This window comes from Neolamprologus brichardi, chromosome 16, assembly GCF_056152115.1.
Source record: "Neolamprologus brichardi isolate AB-2024 chromosome 16, ASM5615211v1, whole genome shotgun sequence".
Classification (NCBI taxonomy): domain Eukaryota; kingdom Metazoa; phylum Chordata; class Actinopteri; order Cichliformes; family Cichlidae; genus Neolamprologus; species Neolamprologus brichardi.
The window spans coordinates 14,681,478-14,703,288 of NC_142119.1; the positions used below are offsets into that span (position 1 = coordinate 14,681,478).

The 21,811-nt window shown below is 40.3% G+C and overlaps 1 protein-coding gene across 1 annotated transcript in view; it reads right to left on the reverse strand.

Annotated features, from left to right (window-relative positions):
- kcnh3 (potassium voltage-gated channel, subfamily H (eag-related), member 3) overlaps positions 1-21,811 on the reverse strand; it is a 173,386-nt gene that overhangs the window by 58,871 nt on the left and 92,704 nt on the right. The window contains exon 2 of the mRNA XM_006805841.3: positions 2,873-3,106. Coding sequence (XP_006805904.2) covers positions 2,873-3,106 — 234 coding nt within the window. The remainder of the gene's footprint in view (positions 1-2,872; positions 3,107-21,811) is intronic.

The window sequence follows — 21,811 nt, forward strand, 5'->3', positions numbered from 1 at the left end:
AACCGTCAGGCATCTCAGGAGGGGAAAGCAGTGCTCTACCTGCACTGTGTATAGTGCTGGTGGAGCGCTGCTGACGTCGACTGAGAAAATTGTCAGGCGGTGGAAGGAATACTTCGAGGACCTCCTGAATCCCACTGACACGTCTTCCGAGGAGGAAGCAGAGTCTGGGGATGAGGGGAATGACCCGCCAATTTCCGGGGGCGAGGTCACTGAGGCAGTTAAACAACTCTTTGGTGGCAGAGCCCCTGGTGTTGATGAGGTCCGCCCCGAGTTCCTGAAGGCTCTGGACGTTGTAGGGCTGTCCTGGTTGACACGCCTCTGCAATGTTGCGTGGAGATCAGGGGCAGTACCCGTGGATTGGCAGACCGGGGTGGGGGACCCTCCGGTCCCCCTTTAAGAAGGGGGACCGGAGGGTGTGTTCCAACTACAGGGGGATCACACTCCTCAGCCTCCCCAGGAAAGTCTATGCCAGGGTGCTGGAAAGGAGAGTTCGTCCGCTAGTCGAACCTCAGATGCAGGAGGAACAATGTGGTTTTCATCCTGGTCGCGGAACACTGGACCAGCTCTTCATCCTCTCGAGGATACTTGAGGGTGCATGGGAGTTTGCCCAACCAGTCTACATGTGTTTTGTGGACTTGGAGAAGGCATTCGACCGTGTCCCTCGGGGTGTCCTGTGGGAGGTGTTGCGGGAGTATGGGGTGTCTGGCCCATTGCTACGGCCATTCGATCCCTATACAACCGTTGCAAGAGCTTGGTTCGCATTGCCGGCAATAAGTCGGACTCGTTCCCGGTGGGTGATGGGCTCCGCCAGGGCTGCCCTTTGTCACCGGTTCTGTTCATAATTTTTATGGACAGGATTTCTAGGCGCAGCCAAGTGGCGGAGGGCTTTCGCTTTGGTGGCCTCAGAATCTCATCTCTGATCTTTGCGGATGATGTGGTTCTGTTGGCTTCATCGGGTGAGGGCCTCCAGCTCGCACTGGAGCGGTTCGCAGCCGAGTGTGAAGCAGCGGGAATGAGGATCAGCACCTCCAAATCTGAGGCCATGGTTCTCAGCCGGAAAAGGGTGGAGTGCCCACTCCGGGTCGGGGATGAGTTCCTGCCCCAAGTGGAGGAGTTCAAGTATCTCGGGGTCTTGTTCGCGAGTGATGGGAGAAGGGAGCCGGAGATCGACAGACGGATTGGGGCTGCAGCTGCAGTAATGCAGACGCTGCACCGGTCCGTCGTGGTGAAGAGGGAGCTGAGTGTAAAAGCGAAGCTCTCAATTTACCGGTCGATCTACGTCCCTACCCTCACCTATGGCCACGAGCTGTGGGTAGTGACCGAAAGGACGAGATCGCGGATACAAGCGGCGGATATGAGCTTCCTCCGAAGGGTGGCTGGCCTCTCCCTTAGAGATAGGGTGAGAAGTTCGGCCATCCGGGAGGGGCTCAGAGTAGAGCCGCTGCTGCTCCACATCGAAAGGAGCCAGCTGAGGTGGTTTGGGCATCTGACAAGGATGCCCCCTGGGCGCCTCCTGGGTGAGGTGTTCCAGGCATGTCCCACTGGGAGGAGGCCCCGGGGCAGACCCAGGACACGCTGGAGAGATTAAATCTCTCGGCTGGCCTGGGAACGCCTTGGTGTTCCCCCGGACGAGCTGGAGGAGGTGGCTGGGGAGAGGGAGGTCTGGGCCTCTTTGCTTAGGCTGCTGCCCCCGCGACCCGGCCCCGGATAAAGCAGATGAAGATGGATGGATGGATGTACAATTCAGTGTAAATAGTAGTTTGTCCTCTGTTGTTATACCTGTGAATCTTAAACATGCAGTTACTCAGCATCTACTCAAGAAACCTGCTCTTGATCTTGATATTATTGCAAATTACAGGCCTAACTGAGTTTTTTTTTTTTTTCAAAAATTCTTGAAAAGGTAGTTTACAAGCAATTAATGTCCTTTTTAGAAGAACACTGTATTTTAGAAGTTTTTCAATCTGGTTTTTAAAGCTTTGCATAGTACAAAATCTGCCTTTTTAAGAGTTTTTAATGATGTGTTTTTAGCACCTGACTCAGGTGTGTTATTATCGTGCTTTTAGATTTAACTGCTGCCTTTGATACAGTGGATCATAATATTTTAATTTCCCGTTTAGAGCAGTTGGTGGGTGTTAGGATTGGTTTAGATCCTATTTGGCAGAGCAAACTTTCTCTGTGAAACTTGGTGAGTTTGTATCCTCTGCTGCTGCTTCTCTTCAATGTGGGGTCCCACAGGGTTCAGTTTTAGGCCCCCTTCTTTTCTCCCTATACCTGCGACCCCTTTGGCTCTATTTTTAGGAAACATGGGATTTCTTTCCACTGTTATGCTAATGACTCCCAGATTTATTTCCCTCTTAAAAAGATAAATGGCTTCTCAGTAGACCCTCTGCTCAGATGCCTTGATGAAATAAAGGCCTGGATGGCTTTGAACTTTTCAAAGCCAACTTGGTTCCCTGGCACAGAAAGCTAAAGTGGGGGTGGGTTTCAAAGCAGCTTGCAGTGAAAGCACAGATTCTAGGAAGATTAAAACTTAAACAGCATGCACATGTAAGATTTACAATTTAGAAGGGTATCGCCAGCGTCACGGCAGCTGACCTGACAGGAGTCTGTTGACCTGGTTTTAGAATGGAAAGAAAATATCATTCTGAATGTTTTATTTACCACCGCTCCAACCTTTTTCTTAAATATCTTCTTTTAAAAACAGCCAATTTGTTTTTTAACCTCAGCAGCTGTAAGTTTGTAGTCACCTTTACATCATTGTTGAATCGCAGGTGAGTAAATATTCATTTTCCTTCGTAAGTAGTATTAAATCCACAAACGTATACACACACAAACACAAACACACACACACAGATTTTTCATGTAGGGTCACCTTCCTTCTTGTAGAAGACCAGCTCAGTCTTGAACTCCCTCCTTTCATCCAGGGCTCCTTGGATCTGGGCCGTTGACCGGTCGCTCGTTTCTGGGCCGTACAGGAAGTGACACGCGCAGCTCTTCTGCATGAGTTCGGCACGGGCGTAACCAGTGAGCTCACAGAAACCATCAGAGCAGTAAACAATGGGGTACAGTGACTGCACCTGGGCGTTTCCCAGAACAAAGTTGCTGTCTGTAAAGAGAGAGAAGAGAAAGCAGAGAGCAATCACTATGACTGTGTCATGAAGACAGTTGGCAGAGCTAGTGTTCATACATACAGCCCCCAAAAGGATGTTTTTATATCCATTAAGCCTAAAATCGATGTAGTAGACCGCTAGTGTTTGTGATAAAAAATACATAAACTCAGCCACCAGAAAACAACAAAAGCTTGTCAGACTAGCTGTGACTCCGACTGTAGCCTTGGAGCAAAAAAACTATGACTGTGCAATCAGTGTTGGGCTCCTGAAGGGTTGGGCTGGTAAACAACAGGCTAATTTATACTGCCAATCATCACATTAGTTAACCTGGTGTAAAAGTAGGCCACATGTTTCACTTTCTTACAGCTATAAAACCCACAGCCTCTGGATGGCAGGAGGAGGGCGACCCGTCTCATTCAATTCTGTTGCCTTTGAGAAGCGTCTAACACCATACTCTTTTGAGAGTGAAGATGGCAACGAAAGTAACTAAAAGTAGGATGGAGCTACTGAGAGGTAAGGTAGAATACCAAGAATAAATGAAAGTGAATGCAGTTTACTAGAAACCACACACAGAGCACAGGTGATCAATGAGTTCAACAAGAAATCCAGTCGTTCTGACATTTCTGATGTTTACCTTCTAGATTCAAATGGAAAAAAGGACATTTATGGAGAAAATAAGATCGTGTTGTATATTAAAATGCACTAAAAATAATTTGACTTGTAGAATCAGTTTGGAGCAGTAGTGTATGGATGCACTGCATGGACGGTTTCTGTGGTTGCGTGAAGTGTAAAACTATTCATTAAGTGAAATAAAATAAAAACTTACCTTCTAAAAAAAATTGAATCTCTATTGTATACTTGTTTAAGCTAAATACAGCACCCATATATACACATTTATCATATTTTACTTTAAGTCTTTGTGGACTTAAAGTAAAATATGATAAATGTGTGTTAATGGGACAGGCTCCACCCCGACATGCCACACCAAATCCCTGCTCACAACCCTGAGTTGGATAAGCAGTTAAGAAAATGGATGGAACTATTTTATTTTTATTTTTAAATTAATTTTATTTATTTATAAATTAATGTAAAATCACTGTAAATGTAATAAAACCGAATTTTCTTGTTTTTTAAATGTATCTGTCTGTACACATGCATATTTAGATTGTTAAAATACATTCACAAATGTAATCATAATTTCACAAATATTTGTCCGTTATTTGAAAGATTGAACTGTTAAATTCAAATGTAATGCTATGGAAAAATATATAAAATGATTCTTAGAAACTTTTGTTACATCAAATAATTATTGTTATTATTGTTATTTAGGGCAATCGTGGCTCAAGAGTTGGCAGTTCGCCTTGTAATCAGAAGGTTGCCGGTTCGAGCCCTGGCTTGGATACTCTCGGTCGTTGTGTCCTTGGGCAAGACTCTTCACCTACCACCTACTGGTGATGGCCAGAGTGGAATTGAAAAGCGCTTTGAGGGTCTCAAAAAGCACTATATGAATGCAATCCATTATTATTTAAACCAATGTTTAACTGTATATTTCTGTACATTTAAGTATTATTATTCATATTGCTGCATTCATTGACCTTGTTTATAGGTAATTTCATTGTTTAATCACATTAAATTGTTCCTAATTTAATGTTTAAAAGCACTTGAAAAAGGCAAAATACCATGTAAAATTAGGGCAACAAACTGTATTATCATTACTGAAAACAATAATAATAATAATAATAATAATGGATTGGATTTATATAGCGCTTTTCAAGGCACCCAAAGCGCTTTACAATTCCATTATTCATTCACTCTCACATTCACACACTGGTGGAGGCAAGCTACAGTTGTAGCCACAGCTGCCCTGGGGCAGACTGACAGAAGCGAAAATAACTGTATTTTCATGAGAAAGTTATTTTCTGTTATTTTCTGGTATTATTTTGGCGCCCCAGCTGCTGGAATATTACTGTTTTTTTAAGATTTATTTTTTTTACGGTGTAAGATAGAGCCAAAAATAATACATACAGAGAAAAACCCAACAATCATATGACCCCCTATGAGCAAGCACTTTGGCGACAGTGGGAAGGAAAAACTCCCTTTTAACAGGAAGAAACCTCCAGTAGAACCAGGCTCAGGGAGGGGCGGGGCCATCTGCTGCGACTGGTTGGGGAGAGAGAAGGAACTATAACTCCTTGTTACAATTACTCCTAAGTTTACCCCTTTTACAGATCTAAAGCTTTAAATTTTTTAAATATTTGCACTACTTTTGTTCTAATGCATCTCTTTAATTAAAAACAAGATCTGAATAAGTGTCATACTGTCGCTGTGCTGTGGAGATCAACTACAACATAAAATGTAATGAACTGAATGTGCATGTTCAAATACGTTCATTACTACATAATTTCTACTTCTGGTGATTGAAGGATTTTGGATTTTAACTGACAATTTTATTTTAGCTTGGTCTTACTCTTTTTGAGGTTTTCGTATTTCTTCCACAGCTACACTTCTAAAGATAACACTTAAAAAGACAGATAAAACTTTAAAGACATTTTCAGCTTTGGTAGATAAAAGCACAGCAAACACCAAAATATATCCAGTACCTGCAGGATAAATTCAAAAACTACCCAATATCAAACATTAAACACTCAAAAAGTAAGAACTCCTGCCATATTTGCAGGCATTCTGCAATCCTCAAAAGACTCCACTGGGCTTGTTTCTATCAGTTATTTCAAATGATGCACATGAAAGCAGCATCACTGTGAGAAAGGAGAAACAGAGCTGGAAGCAAGGCTGCTGTCCTCCAGAATGAGGAACCCTCGCAGATCAGAAACCAGATTTGATGGGGTGAAGTAAACAATGTCAAGAGTCGTCACAAAACCTCATCAGTTTTCATTAATCTAAGCCGTCAATAGCATGCCTGCACATGCACTGCACAATCTGCTGTTCAAGATACAAGCACAGCTACACTCTGGCTGCTGATTGGTGATCAGCTGCAGATAGACGTGTTTGTGTGCGCGCATGTGTGAACGCCAAGTGGAAAATTTTGCTACTGCTTATTCGGTTAATGGTTCCTGTCATGTAGCTAAGCAAACACTGTAAAATGCACTATTTATTACTTTGTGCTCAGTTATTCTCATGGATCCATCAGTTCTGGTGGCCCGAGGGACCCTTCCCATATTAAATATTTTATGGTGTAATAATGAGATGTGTTTGTGTGTGCCTGTTTGGCTTTCAGCTCAATTGAGAGACAGATTAAAAGGAAATGCTGAGTCAAGGAACTGATCAAAGGGGCAGTTATCAGTCGTGACCTTTCAGAGAGGTCACGACTGATAACTGGACTAGTATATAGTGCTTTTCTACTCTGACTACCGGTCTCGCTCACTCAATCACACACGCAGTTTTTTCTATATCTAAGCACTTTGTCCAACAGCCGTGCCCACGTTCACACACCAGTGGATGCATCTAGGTTTCAATATCTTACCTAAGGAAACTTTGAGATGCAGACTGGAGGAGCTGGGGAATCAACCCTTTGACCTCCCGGTTCATAGACAACCCGCTGCAGCTCCTGAGCCACAGCTACCATTGAAGAATTTTATTTTATTTTTTAAAACTCAAATGGACCTTTGAAAAAGCAATCCTGTCATATCTGTACTAGTGAAATTCCCTCTACTTGGGGCTAAGCCAAAAGGCCATCTTCTGCCTCTAGCAAGTTCAAACCTTGAGTGCCAGACTTTTAACAAATTTACAAAGAGAAGCGAGCATCATTCCCATCTGTGTTACACTACACCTACTACCTGTTAGGTAGAAAACTGGTTTGAAACTTTAATAATTTTTAAAAACGACAGAGTAGATTTACTCCCACCTCTTGAACTGACATCAAGATGAACTCCCCTAATTGTTTCCAGAGGTTAAAGTTGGCCAGGACAGGAATGGGGCACCTGTTCTGGCCAACATGTGTAATTAGAGTAATTAGATCAATAATTAACAGCATTTAATAGATGATAATATAAAGCAAGCTCATTCTTTGTTTGCAGCCGTGCATTTCTTCTGCCACTAAGATTCTCACTCAATAGTTCAGGAATGATTGTCACAGTTTTCTCCTGCACACTTCACACATCTTTGTTTTTTCCATCACAAACCTGTGATTCATGCTGCAAAGATCAACAAATCGACATTAGCAAACTTCGGCATGCACACGGCAGTTAAGTGGCAGTTAATTTAAAATGCAGCATTTCAAACAGCTCCACAAATGTGTCCAATCACATAAACTGTTCCTGCGCAGCACAAGTAGGGCTTCCATCTAGAGGTAGCTGTATTGTGTGGATTGAATGATAACAGCTCTTAACATGCATGAAAGAGAGAACAGGAGCAGAAGACGATTAGTGACTTTGAAAGGTAAGAACTGCTCAGCAAGTGACATTTGATAAATCTAAAAAAAAGCATTTAAAGCAAGTGTCCTAATTAATTTGAGATTATTATAATCAGACACTGGGTCTGTACATAATGCGCTGCTGGAATTATCTATCATCTACACGTCGTAAGATTTCTTTAAAATAGAACATTTGAAAAAGATAATGTAACAGAACGACTGTACTGGAGAGTAGATGCAGAGTAAGTCGGGTTTTTTGCAATATTGTTGCAAAGTTTGCAGTGACAGATGTTGTATTACTGCAGAACACACAGCTCTGCACTGTCGGTAGAAGTGACCAATCAAATTCAAATTTCATTTGTCACATACACAGTACAACATGTAGTGAAATGCTTGTGTCCGAGCTGCGGACAAGCTGCCGACGTAGCTGCGCCATTCCAGGGCTAAGTTTTAGCATGGGGGGTCTAGCCAGGACACTTACTGGATACCGAGTGGGAATGGAGCTTGCAACTCGTGCTCCAAAGGGGTGTAATTTTACCACTTTATCTAGCTGCAAACCTGTCAATCCTCTTTAGTATGATTTGCCAAACTCCACATGCTCTGTGCTACTTTTATACAGCTTATTGGCTAGAAAGCAGTCGTGACAGATCATGTAACGCTGGGAAGAAAACGACAGCAAACATGCCAAAAGTCATGGTCACCTTTGTGCTTGCATTGGTCTTTACAGTATGGGTTTCTGTTTTCAGGCTAAATTTACCTGTTAATCTTGCCTCAGTGACCTATGTTTCCTTCCTTCCCCCGTCCTCTCTCCCCTAATAACAGTTGCATCCACTCAGTATGAGCTCACGTGAATCTTCTGATAATGTTCTACTCAGTACTGTTTTGTCGACTTCTTCCTGTCATCCTTTTTTTTTGCCTCAATTCCAAATTCAGAGCCACCTTTAATGAATGTCTTGCTGTCTCTCTCTTGCCATCTTGCCACACTCTGTGAGGTCAAACAGAGCTCTCTGCAATTTGGATTACAAATGAGAAGTGCTTCCTCCAACCTTGATTTGTTTTGTAAGGATGTGTTTTACTGTCCTGCCCTTGTGTGATCGGCTGTTCCACCGATATGTAATTTATATTTTCTACTTAAGTTCATGTATCCACATTTTTCATCACTAGATTAAATGTACACCTGCGATAGGCGAAGGTTCTGTCTGAACATGGCATGAAATACATTAAGCAGCAGGTGGGGGTGGAGGATGTGTCCTCTAGGAAATCTTTGGCATCAGGCACATATTGGGCGAATTTTTCATGATTTATATTTTTTGGGGAAAAAGAAACACTGCTGAAATACCAACTTTATAAATAAACAAAAGAGAAAAAAAGAAAAAGAAAAATAGATTTAAAATAAATAATAGATGTTGCCTGTTTGCAGAGAAAATGAAGCAGGCTGCAGAGAACTGCCACAGTCTGATGAGACCCTGTAGTAACCAGTGAGTGAACAACTCAAACTGGTTTTAAACATCACAAGATTTATGGTGTTTATGGCATTGTTTCCCTTTCCACTTCATGCCTTCGTAGTGGCAGCAGTAAATCGCTGTTTTATAGCTACAGTATATGAGGCAACAAATTCAACTATTTCAATAAAGCTTGCATATTTTTTTATATTTTTTTTATATCTGAGCCACGATGATGGCAGAGATGTTGAGTCAGAAAAATCAGCAGTGGCAAAAAGAAAACAGCAACAGAAATTTGCTAACAACCAAAAACTTTCATCACTCATGACAGAATCACACATCCCCTGAGCATTTGCGTCACCTCTGGAACTGAGTTAGAGGAAATTAACTTGAGAGCAGCTCGTCAGACTGCCAGCACCAACTCATTTACTTATTTTTTTATTAATCAAATTTACTTTTAATCCAGTGTGTCACACTGAGGAAAGTGCAGACAGACATCTGAGAAAGTTGAGTGCTGCATTTCATTTCGTCTCCTTGGCAACTACAGGAGTCTGAACAAATGTCAGCACATCAAGATCAAGATGCTCGATGACTCACTAACAGCACCTCATACGTCACAAAGAGCCAAACTAAGCAAAAATCCAGCGTCACTTCAGGCATGTGGGAAGTGAACCGGTGAGATCTGAAATTCAGTCCATTAATGTAGCGATGATTGTTAAATGACTCAGGGGAACAGTACGGGTGTACCGAGGAAGGCACAGACAGCAAACAACACATGGTTTGGACACGTGAATGAACACGATGGTACACAGCAACCAGTTACAATCAATCTTCTCTACTACTCTAACAGTACTGAAGTCAGCAACTGAGGTTTCCTTGTTGTCGTGGTCGTAATGCAGAGCACTCTCAAAGTCCTTCAAAAGAATTATAAGATAAATCTGTATTTGTCCCTCCATGCTGCGGATGGAATTTATTACACCAAGGGCAAGATCTGCTAATGAACTGTGCCACTTCAATCACTACAGCATCAACAAAGTGACTGCAACCTTACAAAATGAACTTGCAACCTTGTTGCCTTCAAAATTGTTACTTTAAAGTCAGGGAACATACACACTAAGAATTCAATTTCAATTCAATTCAATTCAATTTTATTTATACAGCGCCAAATCACAACAGCAGTCGCCTCAAGGCGCTTTATATTGTACAGTAGATCGTAGAATAACCCAACAATCATATGACCCCCTATGAGCAAGACTGTTCTACTTTGTGAAAGTGTCTGATAAGGGGATGAAGCCAACATATGTGCTAGTGTAGCGGTTATGTTCTTGCATAAGAAACTGCAGGTATGCTGGGATGACACCAATGTCCTGTAATCTGACAAACCTACAACATGTCAGATGGCACAGAGGGTATTTTCAGCAGATATACATAGAAGTGTACCTCTTTTGATGTACGTCGGGTGGTAAATTTAAAAACACTGCTATAGCATATTATATCCATAAACAGTGCTTATCTGCATTTCTGCAATTACACACTACTGATTTCAGCCATAAATATGCCATGCATGTGAATACTATCATTATTGTGTTTGTCCAATGTTCTGCACAATTTGTACTCTCTAATATCTCTAATATAACTGAGGGTCAAACCAAAATCTGTAGGTGTCTCTAGAGAAATGCAGCCTTCGACCCAGAATCAACCTTAGGCACCACCTAAACATGATAACTGACAGCCACGACTGGACCTTAATGTGGGCTTCTAAGTCTGCAATCTCTTCAACTTGTCAGCAAAATGATCCATTTCTTTCTCTGGGCAAAAGCTGACGGGCTACCTGCACAAAATCATAAACGTCAAGCTGTTGAACCCTGTCCCTGGTGAGCAGCACAGAACCAGAACAGCCATCTGCCACGGACTGTTTTTCCCTGTTACTTTTCAAAGTTTATCAGTATGTTAAGTCAAATCAGTTAATGAAACTTTTACTTGGAGAAAACTGACAAGAACGCAAAAAAAACAACTAGATTCTCGACAGGCTTCATGCTATTGGAGCTGGTATGGACCAAACAGCATCATATAAGGAATAAGGAAGGACTGAACAATAAGATAAGAGCATATTGTAGTTATGAAAGTAAATATGTAGATGGTTCATCCAATCAAGTATTTTAAGCACCTGCCATCTTCTCTTAGAGTAGAAAAACATTATATAAGTACCAGTCCATTGTACTTATACTACAATGTGTAACAAAGAAGCCTAAAAGACATTTTTGATACAAAAATATCTAAAGTTACAAGATTACAGTGGGAATTTCTCACCTGATACCATGACAAAGCATGTAAATAGACACGTCCGTCCACCACGTACACGTTACGCTTTGCCTCTCCAAAACATGAAATGCACACGCACATGCAGAGGGAGATATTTTATTTTAAACCAAAATGAAAATAATCACCGGAAAGCGTTTAAACAGACATTATTAACACATTTACATGTATACACCTATCAGATGTCTAGCTTAATCAATTCTGACAATTAAGTTTTTTTGTTCACTACCGACTCCGTGGCTTTAAATATATTATCTCCCCCTGCTAGTAATGCATTTTCTGCATGAGTGTCCACTTCGTATTTTGGAGAGGCAAAGTGTCAAATGGACATGGTAGACAAGGCATGTCTATTCCACGTTTTGGGTTTGAATTTTAACTAAAATAACAGCCTTGGATTCTTACAGTCAAAACCACGGTAAAGTCTGAATCTTGGACAGAATGTGTTCAGTGTAGAGGATATAATGTATTTTATTTATATATTCTCAGTATGAGTATCTGATGGAATTAAAAATTCATCCTACAGCGCTAGCTTCATGCTTTAGGGTGGATATGGCACTGAGGGATTCAAGGCTTTGAGAAACTACTTCTCCGGCACATCATGACCCAGTCAGTCTGGACCCCACCAGTGTGAACTTCCTGCAAACAGAGGAAGCCATCTCTACTGCCCACAGCTTAGCCATCACATATCCTTAAAACAATAAAACCTACATCAGGAAAATACACATTTATTCAGCATTTAGCACAACTGAACCTACTTGGCGAGCTCAGAACTCTGGGCTTGAGTATAATACTCTTACTTGATACTGGACTTTTTCATCAACAAACCATTGGCAGTCAAACCTCACTTTGTACAGCCGAGTCCTTCAAAAGGACAGAACTCTGTGGCCGAGTTTGCTGATAACACCTCAGTAACTACAACAACACAATGATATTACCCACATCGCCGGGACAGACTCAGTTATTTCACTATTTGCAGAAAGGTGCAGATAGACAACCTTTGACTCAGACAGCAGAGCTAAGCTGGAAACAGGCTGCGACACACTCCATTACTTAGCTTCCTGTGAATCAGCATTACACTGGATGTCTTGTGGATTTTACACAATGACAACTTAAAAAGCAAAAAGAACCTCTGAATTTAGGCAAACATGTCAGCACTGGGAAACTCAGCAGACCTCCAGGTCATGCAACTTCTTTTTAAGTTTGAAGAATTTTGCACAGAATAATAAACGTAAGACTGTTACCAGAGTTATTTTTCTAAAATAGACAAACTGTAGAATTTTACAATAAATTATGCGATTTCAACACAAAATAAAAAACTAAACTACTGAATTTGTTAAGTGAACTGTTCTGCAGGAAGTCCTAGTCATCTGTAAGCTATGTATATGACTAACCCTCATGAAAGGATTTTTTTCAATTATATATTGTTCTTATTATGTCTTGATTTCTTCTTCTTGACTATGTCTGATCAGCCCGAGGTTAAAAAGTTCCCTACTATGTGTTATGACTGCTAATTCTACAGTAATCCCCTCTTTATACAAAATGTGTACTTCTAATTTGTCCTTGTTCATTGTTATTCATTATATGCACTCTAATAATATCAGCAGTGCTCAAACAACTGTTAAAGGAAAGGAAAGTTGAGGCCTGCTATACCCACAATGTCTGCTATACCCACAATGCAACTTGCACAGCGGGCTACATTGTTCTAGTAGAAGCTAAGGTAGCCTCAGGATGTTAGCCTCAAGCAAAGACAACAAGTAGGCCCACCATGTCTCTTAAGCACCCTCCTTAACCCCAGCATTTTTAACCTCCAACCCCCTCAACAGACTCAAGGTACTGTGAGATATAGACTCAATCAACTTACTGTAGACTCAATTCAAGCTATGTTTCTTAAAGAAACGAAAGAAAACCCAATATGCTGAGACCACTGTTCCTAAAAACGTCCCAGCAGTTCACAGAAAAAAGTCCAGTGAAACTGCTGTTACAAACTATATCGTATAAAACAGCCTGCAACTTTAGTGTAATTTCCCATCATCTTTTAATTCTTCTGAATTATGGTGTAAATTTCCTCAAATAAGATATTTTTTAAGTAATGAGTATCTTTGTAGTATTTTAAAAGAAATGAAACACAAAGTATACTACAAAGAAAAAGACAAATTGCTTCTATCCTTTTTCATTGTAAGTATTATAAAGTATCCCAACACCCTGAACAGAAAAATTACACGATAAATACTGCAAAACTACACCAAAGGGTATTTTGACATGCTGCCCTTGTCAGTTATGAAGCCCCATCTTTAAAGACCTTCGGATCACTTTATTGTAGTCCAAACTTTGTAATTACTTCCTTATTTAGTTTTCCTCTCATCTTCTCTCCTCCTGTGCAGCATGTCAGTGCTCATCTCTGCACTCCTCTCATACTGTTCATCACTACATTTACACTTCTCTACTGTCCTGTCAGCCTGACATCTATTTCAGTGCTGATCTCAGGACCTCCTTTTCAAAAACTCACAAAGAGGACAAAAACAGGCATTAACAACCACTGATGTAGAATTACAATGTGCAGCCAGCGACAAATAAAGCTACCTCACAACTTCCCCAAATCAAGTAGAGTGTCTCAAGATATGACAGCGTAATCTTTCTCTGAGAAAAGATCACATAAAACTGTCTCTTTTGGTTGCACAGATAGTTCCTGTTTGAACTGTCAGGGTAAATGATAAGGAAAGTATTCTTTCAGCTGTTGCTCTTGTTCTTTTATTCCCTTGCTGTCTGCTACCTACTCCGCTCTTGGTAAATCCATGGCCTTGAAACTCCTCGTGTTAAAGAGAGAAGACTGATGAGCTACCTATCTGGAGAGTTTTCTCCAAATAAAACACCAAACTTTCACCCTCAGATTTGGAGTTGAGTCAGCCTCGACTCCCAATGCCCCACTAGCTACACAAAATACGGCCTCAGCAGTGTAGTAAACAACAAACAAACCAAACCACAAACTTAAGTTTCTCCTTTGTGTCTGTGTTGCATTAGGCTACATGGGATTACATTTTCCTGCAAAAAGCAAGTGTGCAACACAGAGTTAAAAAAAAAAAAAAGATATCCAGCAATGTTAAGGAAACAGTTAATCCATGTACATATACAACTTTGTAGATGTGACTGTTCAAAGATCAAAATGCTTTAGGGTCAGTAGTGGGTGTAATGCGTCCCAAAGTAACAAATTACAGTAATTACATTACTTTTTTCTGTAAAGGAGTAATGTAATTTAATGCCAAAACCAGTACTGACTAATAGTTACCAATCAATACTTACATAATAGGAAGCATCTGAAGAGGCATTTAGAAAACAATCGCATCACATCGTCAGGATGATGATGCCAAACGCAGACTCACAGTAATGATAAACAAAATAGTATGCAACAGTGGGCCATAGCATTACAACTCAACAACAAACAGAAACAAACTAAGGTTATGAATGCATACATACTGTAGTTGTACAGGGAAAGTGAACACAGCTGTGGGGAACACACCGTAAGACTAAACAAGGGCTACCAAAATAAAGTGCTGTTGTATTCTGCTTTTCTATAACATTCACACACTTTCACCGTGCAGTTGATGCTTCAGAGAGCACCTAGGGGTCAATGTCTCGCTCAATGAGTGTCCAGGGATCAAACCACCAACCTTCCAATTAGTAGATGACCTGCTCAGCAGAGAACTATAATTAGAAGACCATAATGGAGGAAATACAAACTCGATCATGGATAAGGCAAAACCAGCAACTCAAACTTTTAAGGATATACAAGAAACTGCAAGCTCATTTTAAATTCAAACACCTGGAGATAGCAGTAACCAAACTAAGAGTCAAATTAAATATAATTAATGACAAACAGAACTTTAGAGTCAAAGACACATGACCTTGGGTCAATAAGAGCCATAACACAGATGTGCCTGCAGATAATAAAAGCTGTGAAGAACAGATTGAACAGCCAAGACGAACTGCCATAATTACAGTCAGGTGACTATTTAAACCAAAACCTTGAGTCCCCTACTTTGAATTGCATGCTGCAGACTTCACGGTCACTTCAGCCCAATAACTAAATATCTGTGGGAGATTTTGGACCAAAACAGGGAAAAAGTAATCATTTTTTGGAACGACATGTTCCATCCTTCCAATGGCATTCCAGAGACCTGCAGAATCAATGTTAAGCAGTATTGAAGCTGTTTTCATAGCACATCATGGCCCACCACCTTACTAAGACACTGACAATATACTGTACAGTATGTTATGTGAGTGGCTGCTATGTCCTTGCAATCGTCTGAGCATTCATAATCAGACCTCCCTGCTGTGGCCTCTTACACTGAGCTGCTAGCACTGATTTGAAAGGCACTGTCTACAGACGCTGAGGATGCTTGGCTCAAAAGATCCTGTATTTTTAATATATTACTCTACTGTCAATTGCAGTAACTGAGAAACTATGTGAGACCTGAGGTCACCTGGCCAACATTGTCGCATAAGACACTGCACTGTCTATATTTTTATGTGTGTTTAAAGGAGCATCAAAAACATTATGAAAAAGTTACATGAGCACATGTAACTAGTTTGACGTAAAATACAAAAGTCCACTGGAAATGGCAAAAAAAAACCTTTTCCTTTGCATCAACATAGTCTTAGGTTAAGTTCTAAGCAGGCCACTCTGCATACAGCAGCTTCTTTTTTTATGTGCAGTACATTACAAAAGCTTGGTATTTGCTCAAGTGCTAAAGTAGATGGAAAGATGGACTGGCAAGGCATCCAGAAACTGCAGCGTTGGTATAAAACGTTCAAATGGTGCAAACACCTTTTTCAGGTATTATTTGCAGCCAATGTCCAGACTATGAAAATGCTTTGGTGACACAGTCCCCATTGAGGAACTTCTATTTGTATTTTTGTATTCTTTGAAACATAAATCCAAACCAAAGAGGTTGTGTGTGTGTGTAGAATAAGACAACAGGAGATAAATGTCCTGCTTGGCTGCCGTGCTGTTGCTGTCCTGTTTTGTTCATGATTTTAAATAAGGGATGTTAATTATGTAATTCACCTAACAAGGAAGGATCCTGTTGAAGAGCTGAAACTGAACTTTGACTGGATATTGATAATCAACTGTCCCTTATATGAGGGACTATAAGTCAACCATAATTATGATTAGCATAAAAATGCAAACAAAAGTAAAGCAATGATTAACATAAGAGTAACAAATGATTCCCACCAACAGCACAGCTGCATCTGTGTAGCTGATGCTCAGACTACCACTGAGCATCACTCTTTATATGTAGTGGTGCTGAATAAACATGTAAATGGATTGTTGTCAATTTCAACCAGAGAGCAGCTATGACTCTGTTTAACTGCCCTTCAAGCAAATGAAGGTTTAATTTGGCTTCATTTAGAATGTGGTGATACAGACTGAATGTCCCAGGAGTGCATTTCCAGAGGTGACCTCTCACAACACTGTGAATAAGACCAATACTATGAAATCCAATAATGGATCATGTAGTGAAATTTAGGCATTGTGTACTCCATGTAGATCAGACAGAGACAGGCCTGCAACTGACCAAAGTTCAGTTTAAATGGACCAGTGTGGAGCATGTGGACTGCCACTGCACATTAAACAGGTGGTGTGATGGTGTGATGCAGACCTTGCCAGCAGCAGTGGCGAACTGGAGCGCTCATTCTAGCACTCCACCCCTAACAAAAGATACAAAAGATATCTTGGTTATGTGCTGTAATCTCACAAACGCGCACACACGAACACACTCCCTTTAATGCCTTTATCATCCTTCTCATGTTAGTCTCATTATACCATTGTCCTGTACTTCTGCCCTCTTTGTTTTCCTGCTGCTATGAATTGCGCTACAGGAGAGCTGTCTGGTTCATATTCATCAGGATGGGTATGAGAATGGAACGTGAAGGTGTGAACGACTCTGTCCTTAAATTCTCCCCGTGCACGTGACTCTTTTGCTAATATACAGGCAATATAAGTTACATTCATACATTAACATGTTCTCTTCACATACACTGTTCATATGTGAGATTGAAGGAGGTCACAAATACATTTGCACTGACCAACATTAGCATTTCCTTTTATTTGATATGAATGTGAGTGCTGAAGTTTCTTAGGCATGTGCATTGAAAGCACTGTGCTTAGATGCTAGTTATAGGCAGCTTGGTAATCAGGATCCCTTCAAAGGCACTTTGAAGGGATCCTGGGCTACAGCTTTGAAAGGCAGAAATAGTGGGGGTTGTTTGTGTGTGTCCTGTGATGCCCTTAACTGAGGGGAGCATTATATAACTCTAGGGCACCTTCATTTACAGGTGCAACAGATTAAGCAGACATAATGATGAGCATCTTTGCTACTGTTGCTGTGCGAAAAAAACAGAAGAGGGCTTATTGGCAAGGTAAAACCATTTTAAAGAACCTTTTTTGAGTGGTTCTTTAACGAACCATTTTAAATGTGTCAAAATAAAATGTATCATAAATTGAATTTGAGTAGGATAAAATAAATCCAAGCACATAGACATATATTAATGGTTTATTGCCATTTTGTAGTATACCAAAAGACAAAAAGGCATTTTAACCCTCAGCACAACATCTACTAATCATCACTACTAATACATGTCACATATTAGTCATTTAAACAGTAATAATTAAATATTTTTACTACACTATAAATAAATAGATATAAATACTATAGCTATAGATAACACAACAATTAATACATATATTGTTTAATTAATAAAACATCAGAAAGTGATAAAAACACATTAGAAATTGCAATAGCTTCATAACAGACCAATAAATCAACACATTTTCATCAACAGATGTTTGCATGTTCAGTTTCATGTTAGACTCATGGTCCTTTGTTAGTCCAGTTTAGGACAATGTCTTTGACATATGTATCATATCAAATATATGTCATATCCAGGGGTGCACATAAGTGGTCCACATGTGCGCATTCGCTGTCAAAATAAAAGACGCACACCAGATAAGAAGTTGCAATGCGCGTTTTACTAGCAAAGCGAGTATGTTAGACTTCACCAGCTTGCCCTTCAGAGTTGAAAGGAAAAAAATTACATATTTGCGAATCACAGTGACAAAAAAACATAAAAACCTTTCCAAAGAAAATGTGAGTGCATTGCTGAACCAAGTGAAGCGGTCCATTACCCACTGGATACCACTCTCTATGTCTCTGGGAGGACATATCAATTCAATTAAAACAACCATTCTACCCAAATTTTTATACCTTTTCCAGGCCTTACCCGTTTTCATTCCCAACACATTTTTCAATGAGCTGGACTCTGTCATCTCATCTTATCTATGGCAGGGTAAACGCCCAAGGCTTAAAAAGATGCATCTTCAAAAATCTAAAAGTGAGGGTGGGTTTGCACTTCTCAACTTTCATTTTTATTATTGAGCAGCTAACATACGATGTTTGGTGTTCTGGTATTTTTACCACAATCGGAGTGGTTGTCCTGACTGGGTGACTATAGAATTGCATAGTGACAACAGTATATCCTTACCAGCTGCACTTGTTCTCCACTCTCATCCTCTTCATTCAACTCCATCCCCAACCCTGTAGTGGTACACTCATTAAAAATATGGGGCCAGTTTAGGAAATACTTTAAACTCTGTGACTTCTCCCTTCTCAGGCCCATTGCATCTAACCATCTCTTTAAACCTTCTATCCAGGACGGTGGGTTTGTGGAGTGGCACAGAAGTGGAATAACTAGCTTTAAGGACCTATTCATAGCCAACAAACTAGCATCATTTGAACAACTTGCTAATAAATATAGTTTTCCACCATCACACATTTTCAGATACAAGTCAGGCACTTTATTTGTTCCCAGACTTCAGGCTCAAGCCCTCCACTAGAGCCTACACTATTAGAAACTATCCTACAACTCAATCCAACCAACAGAGGGCTGATTTCCCTGCTTTACAAAAAAATGTTAAACTTGACACATACCTCTTCATCCAAGCTCAAGACACTGTGGGAAGAAGACTTAAAATGACAATCTCTGACGAAACATGGGCCTCCATACTCAAACATGTCAACACAACATCATTATGTGCCCGCCACTGTTTAATCCAGTTCAAAGTGGTGCATAGAACGCATTTCTCAAAATCCAGACTATCCCGTATCTACCCTGAAATCACTCCATATTGTGACAGATGCAAAACTGCTGAAGCCTCACTGATCCACATGTGCTGGTCTTGTCCCAGTCTCGTTCAGTTCTGGACAGATGTTTTTCATACCCTGTCCAGGATTCTCAGTGTGATGCTGGCCCCTGGCCCCCTTCTTGCTCTCGGGGCATCAGTGGGAATGAGCTGCTTCTACCGGCCTCTAAAAAACAGGCATTATCATTCTGTTCCCTGTTGGCCAGGAGGACAATCCTACTGAGGTGGCGGGACGCTGCCCCTCCCACTCACTAACAGTGGTTATATGACCTCATGGTGTGTCTAAAACTGGAAAAAAATAAGACACTCACTCCAGAACTCTACTGGGAAATTTCAAAGCATGTGGGGTCCCTTCCTTGATGCATTTCAAAATCTATAAGAATTTTTCAGCAAACTCTCTTATGTCAGGTATGGAAATATAGTGTACAGGTCTAGGGGAGTGACCTGGGTGAGAATGAATGGGATTATTTTGCAGGGATTATGTTACTTTGGGATATATCATACATATGTTTATATTTCTCTTTCTCTCTTCTCTTTACTTCCCTTTTTTCTTTTTCTTTTTTTCCCCTTTTATTTCACAGCTGAAGATATTCAGGTTTCTGAACTCATTTCACAGCCTACATGTACCACTTACAGATCATCTGTAACCCTTTTCTTTTCTTTCTGTTTATATGTATAATATATATGTTTATATTTATATGTATACAAGGAAAACCTCTTAATAAAAAGACATTGTTTAAAAAACTTTCAGGTCTTTAAAAACGTTATGCCTTTATAAGACCGACCATCACAAATCCCCTGGTCATTTCTATCTGAATACATACTTTTATTTGAAATATTAGGGGGCTTTAAAATCAAATAGATTTTGTTGGATGAAAAAGTACAAGAAGATAAAGTCTGAATAATAAAACCAACTCTGAATCAATCCATCATCTGCTCCACTGCAGATTCAACCAGCCATGTGATAGGTAACCACTTATCAACGCTTTGCCATCTTGCTGTCTGTGTGCATATCTGTGTGCATGTGTGTGTGTGTGTGTGTGTGTGTTGTGAGGGGTTATGGCAATATTTGTCGTTGATAGTTACCTGTCATCAAGTGTAAATGCACTATTTCACGCCCAGCTGGACTCTTTGGCCTCTTTAAGGCTCACGGTTCACTGCTCTGGTTCATTGTTGATACCACTTACAGTGCTGAATTTAATGTATGCCCATGTTTTAGACCGTGTCTGCAGCTCGCTATGAACTTGCACATGTAGGGACCTCTGTATTTTTTGGCTGATGCTTTGCATTAACTATTAAGTTTTTGTGCTTCCTGTCTGCACTATCCATGGACGTCTTCACCTTTCTGCTCTCCTTCCTTGCTGGAAAATGTAAAATAATACTATTATAATTAATAACTATCTACTGCATTACCAAAAAAAAATATTTGCTATTAGCTGACTTTGAAAAGTGGTAGAGGAATTTTTCAAACCAGCAATAAACCACTCTGCTTCACTACACATAAAACTGTACTACTGGAAAAGTTCGGCAAGTAGTGCTTGCCTTGTCAGACACTGTAGCTGTCTCAGTTTTCTGTGTGGATTTGACTTTCTTTAACAGTGACCTGAGCTGGGCAAGCTGAGAGGCCAGCAGTGTTTTTCTGTTGCTCTGGCCTTTTGCAGTAAAGTGATGGGAGTCCAAGGTGTCACTGGTTCTATTTAAACTGCTCTGAGATCTGTTACGATCTGTGATTTTTGAGGAAATAGAGCTAGCATTAGCAAGTAAATGGGCTTTAGTGATTTATCATCATAACAGATGAGCGAAAAAAATTTGGTATTAAATCCTTTAGTACACAATCAAGGAAATGATGCAAAGGGCGCAACAGCTCCAACCTGTCCGGTCTAACAGAACAGGCAAGTTGTCTACTTGCATGCTTAGCCAGCACTTTCAGATGAGCAACTATGAGAAATCATTAGTTGATTGAATGCCGTACATTTAACCAGCTGCTTTGCCACTTTTACAGAAGGAAGCCAATTATCAAAGTTGAGCTCATTTAAATAATTTATATTCCGTATATATATATATATATATATATATATAAATCAGCTGAATTTGAAAAACTTTAAGAGAATGGATGGATGTGCAAATAATGGTCAAATAATATTCTTCTTCTTGTTGTTGTTGTTATTATTCAACTACTGTAACAAAATCCCAAATGTAAATAAATGAAGTATAATCTCATTTTATCTCATTGTCTGATGTTGTCAGCTTAGGCTAACGCCATTCCCATAGCAGAAGCATCTTCGCTCACAGGTAGATATATACTGAAAGAAGGTCTATTACTACACTATTACCACAACATGTTTCTGCATCAGTATATTACTATATATCAGTA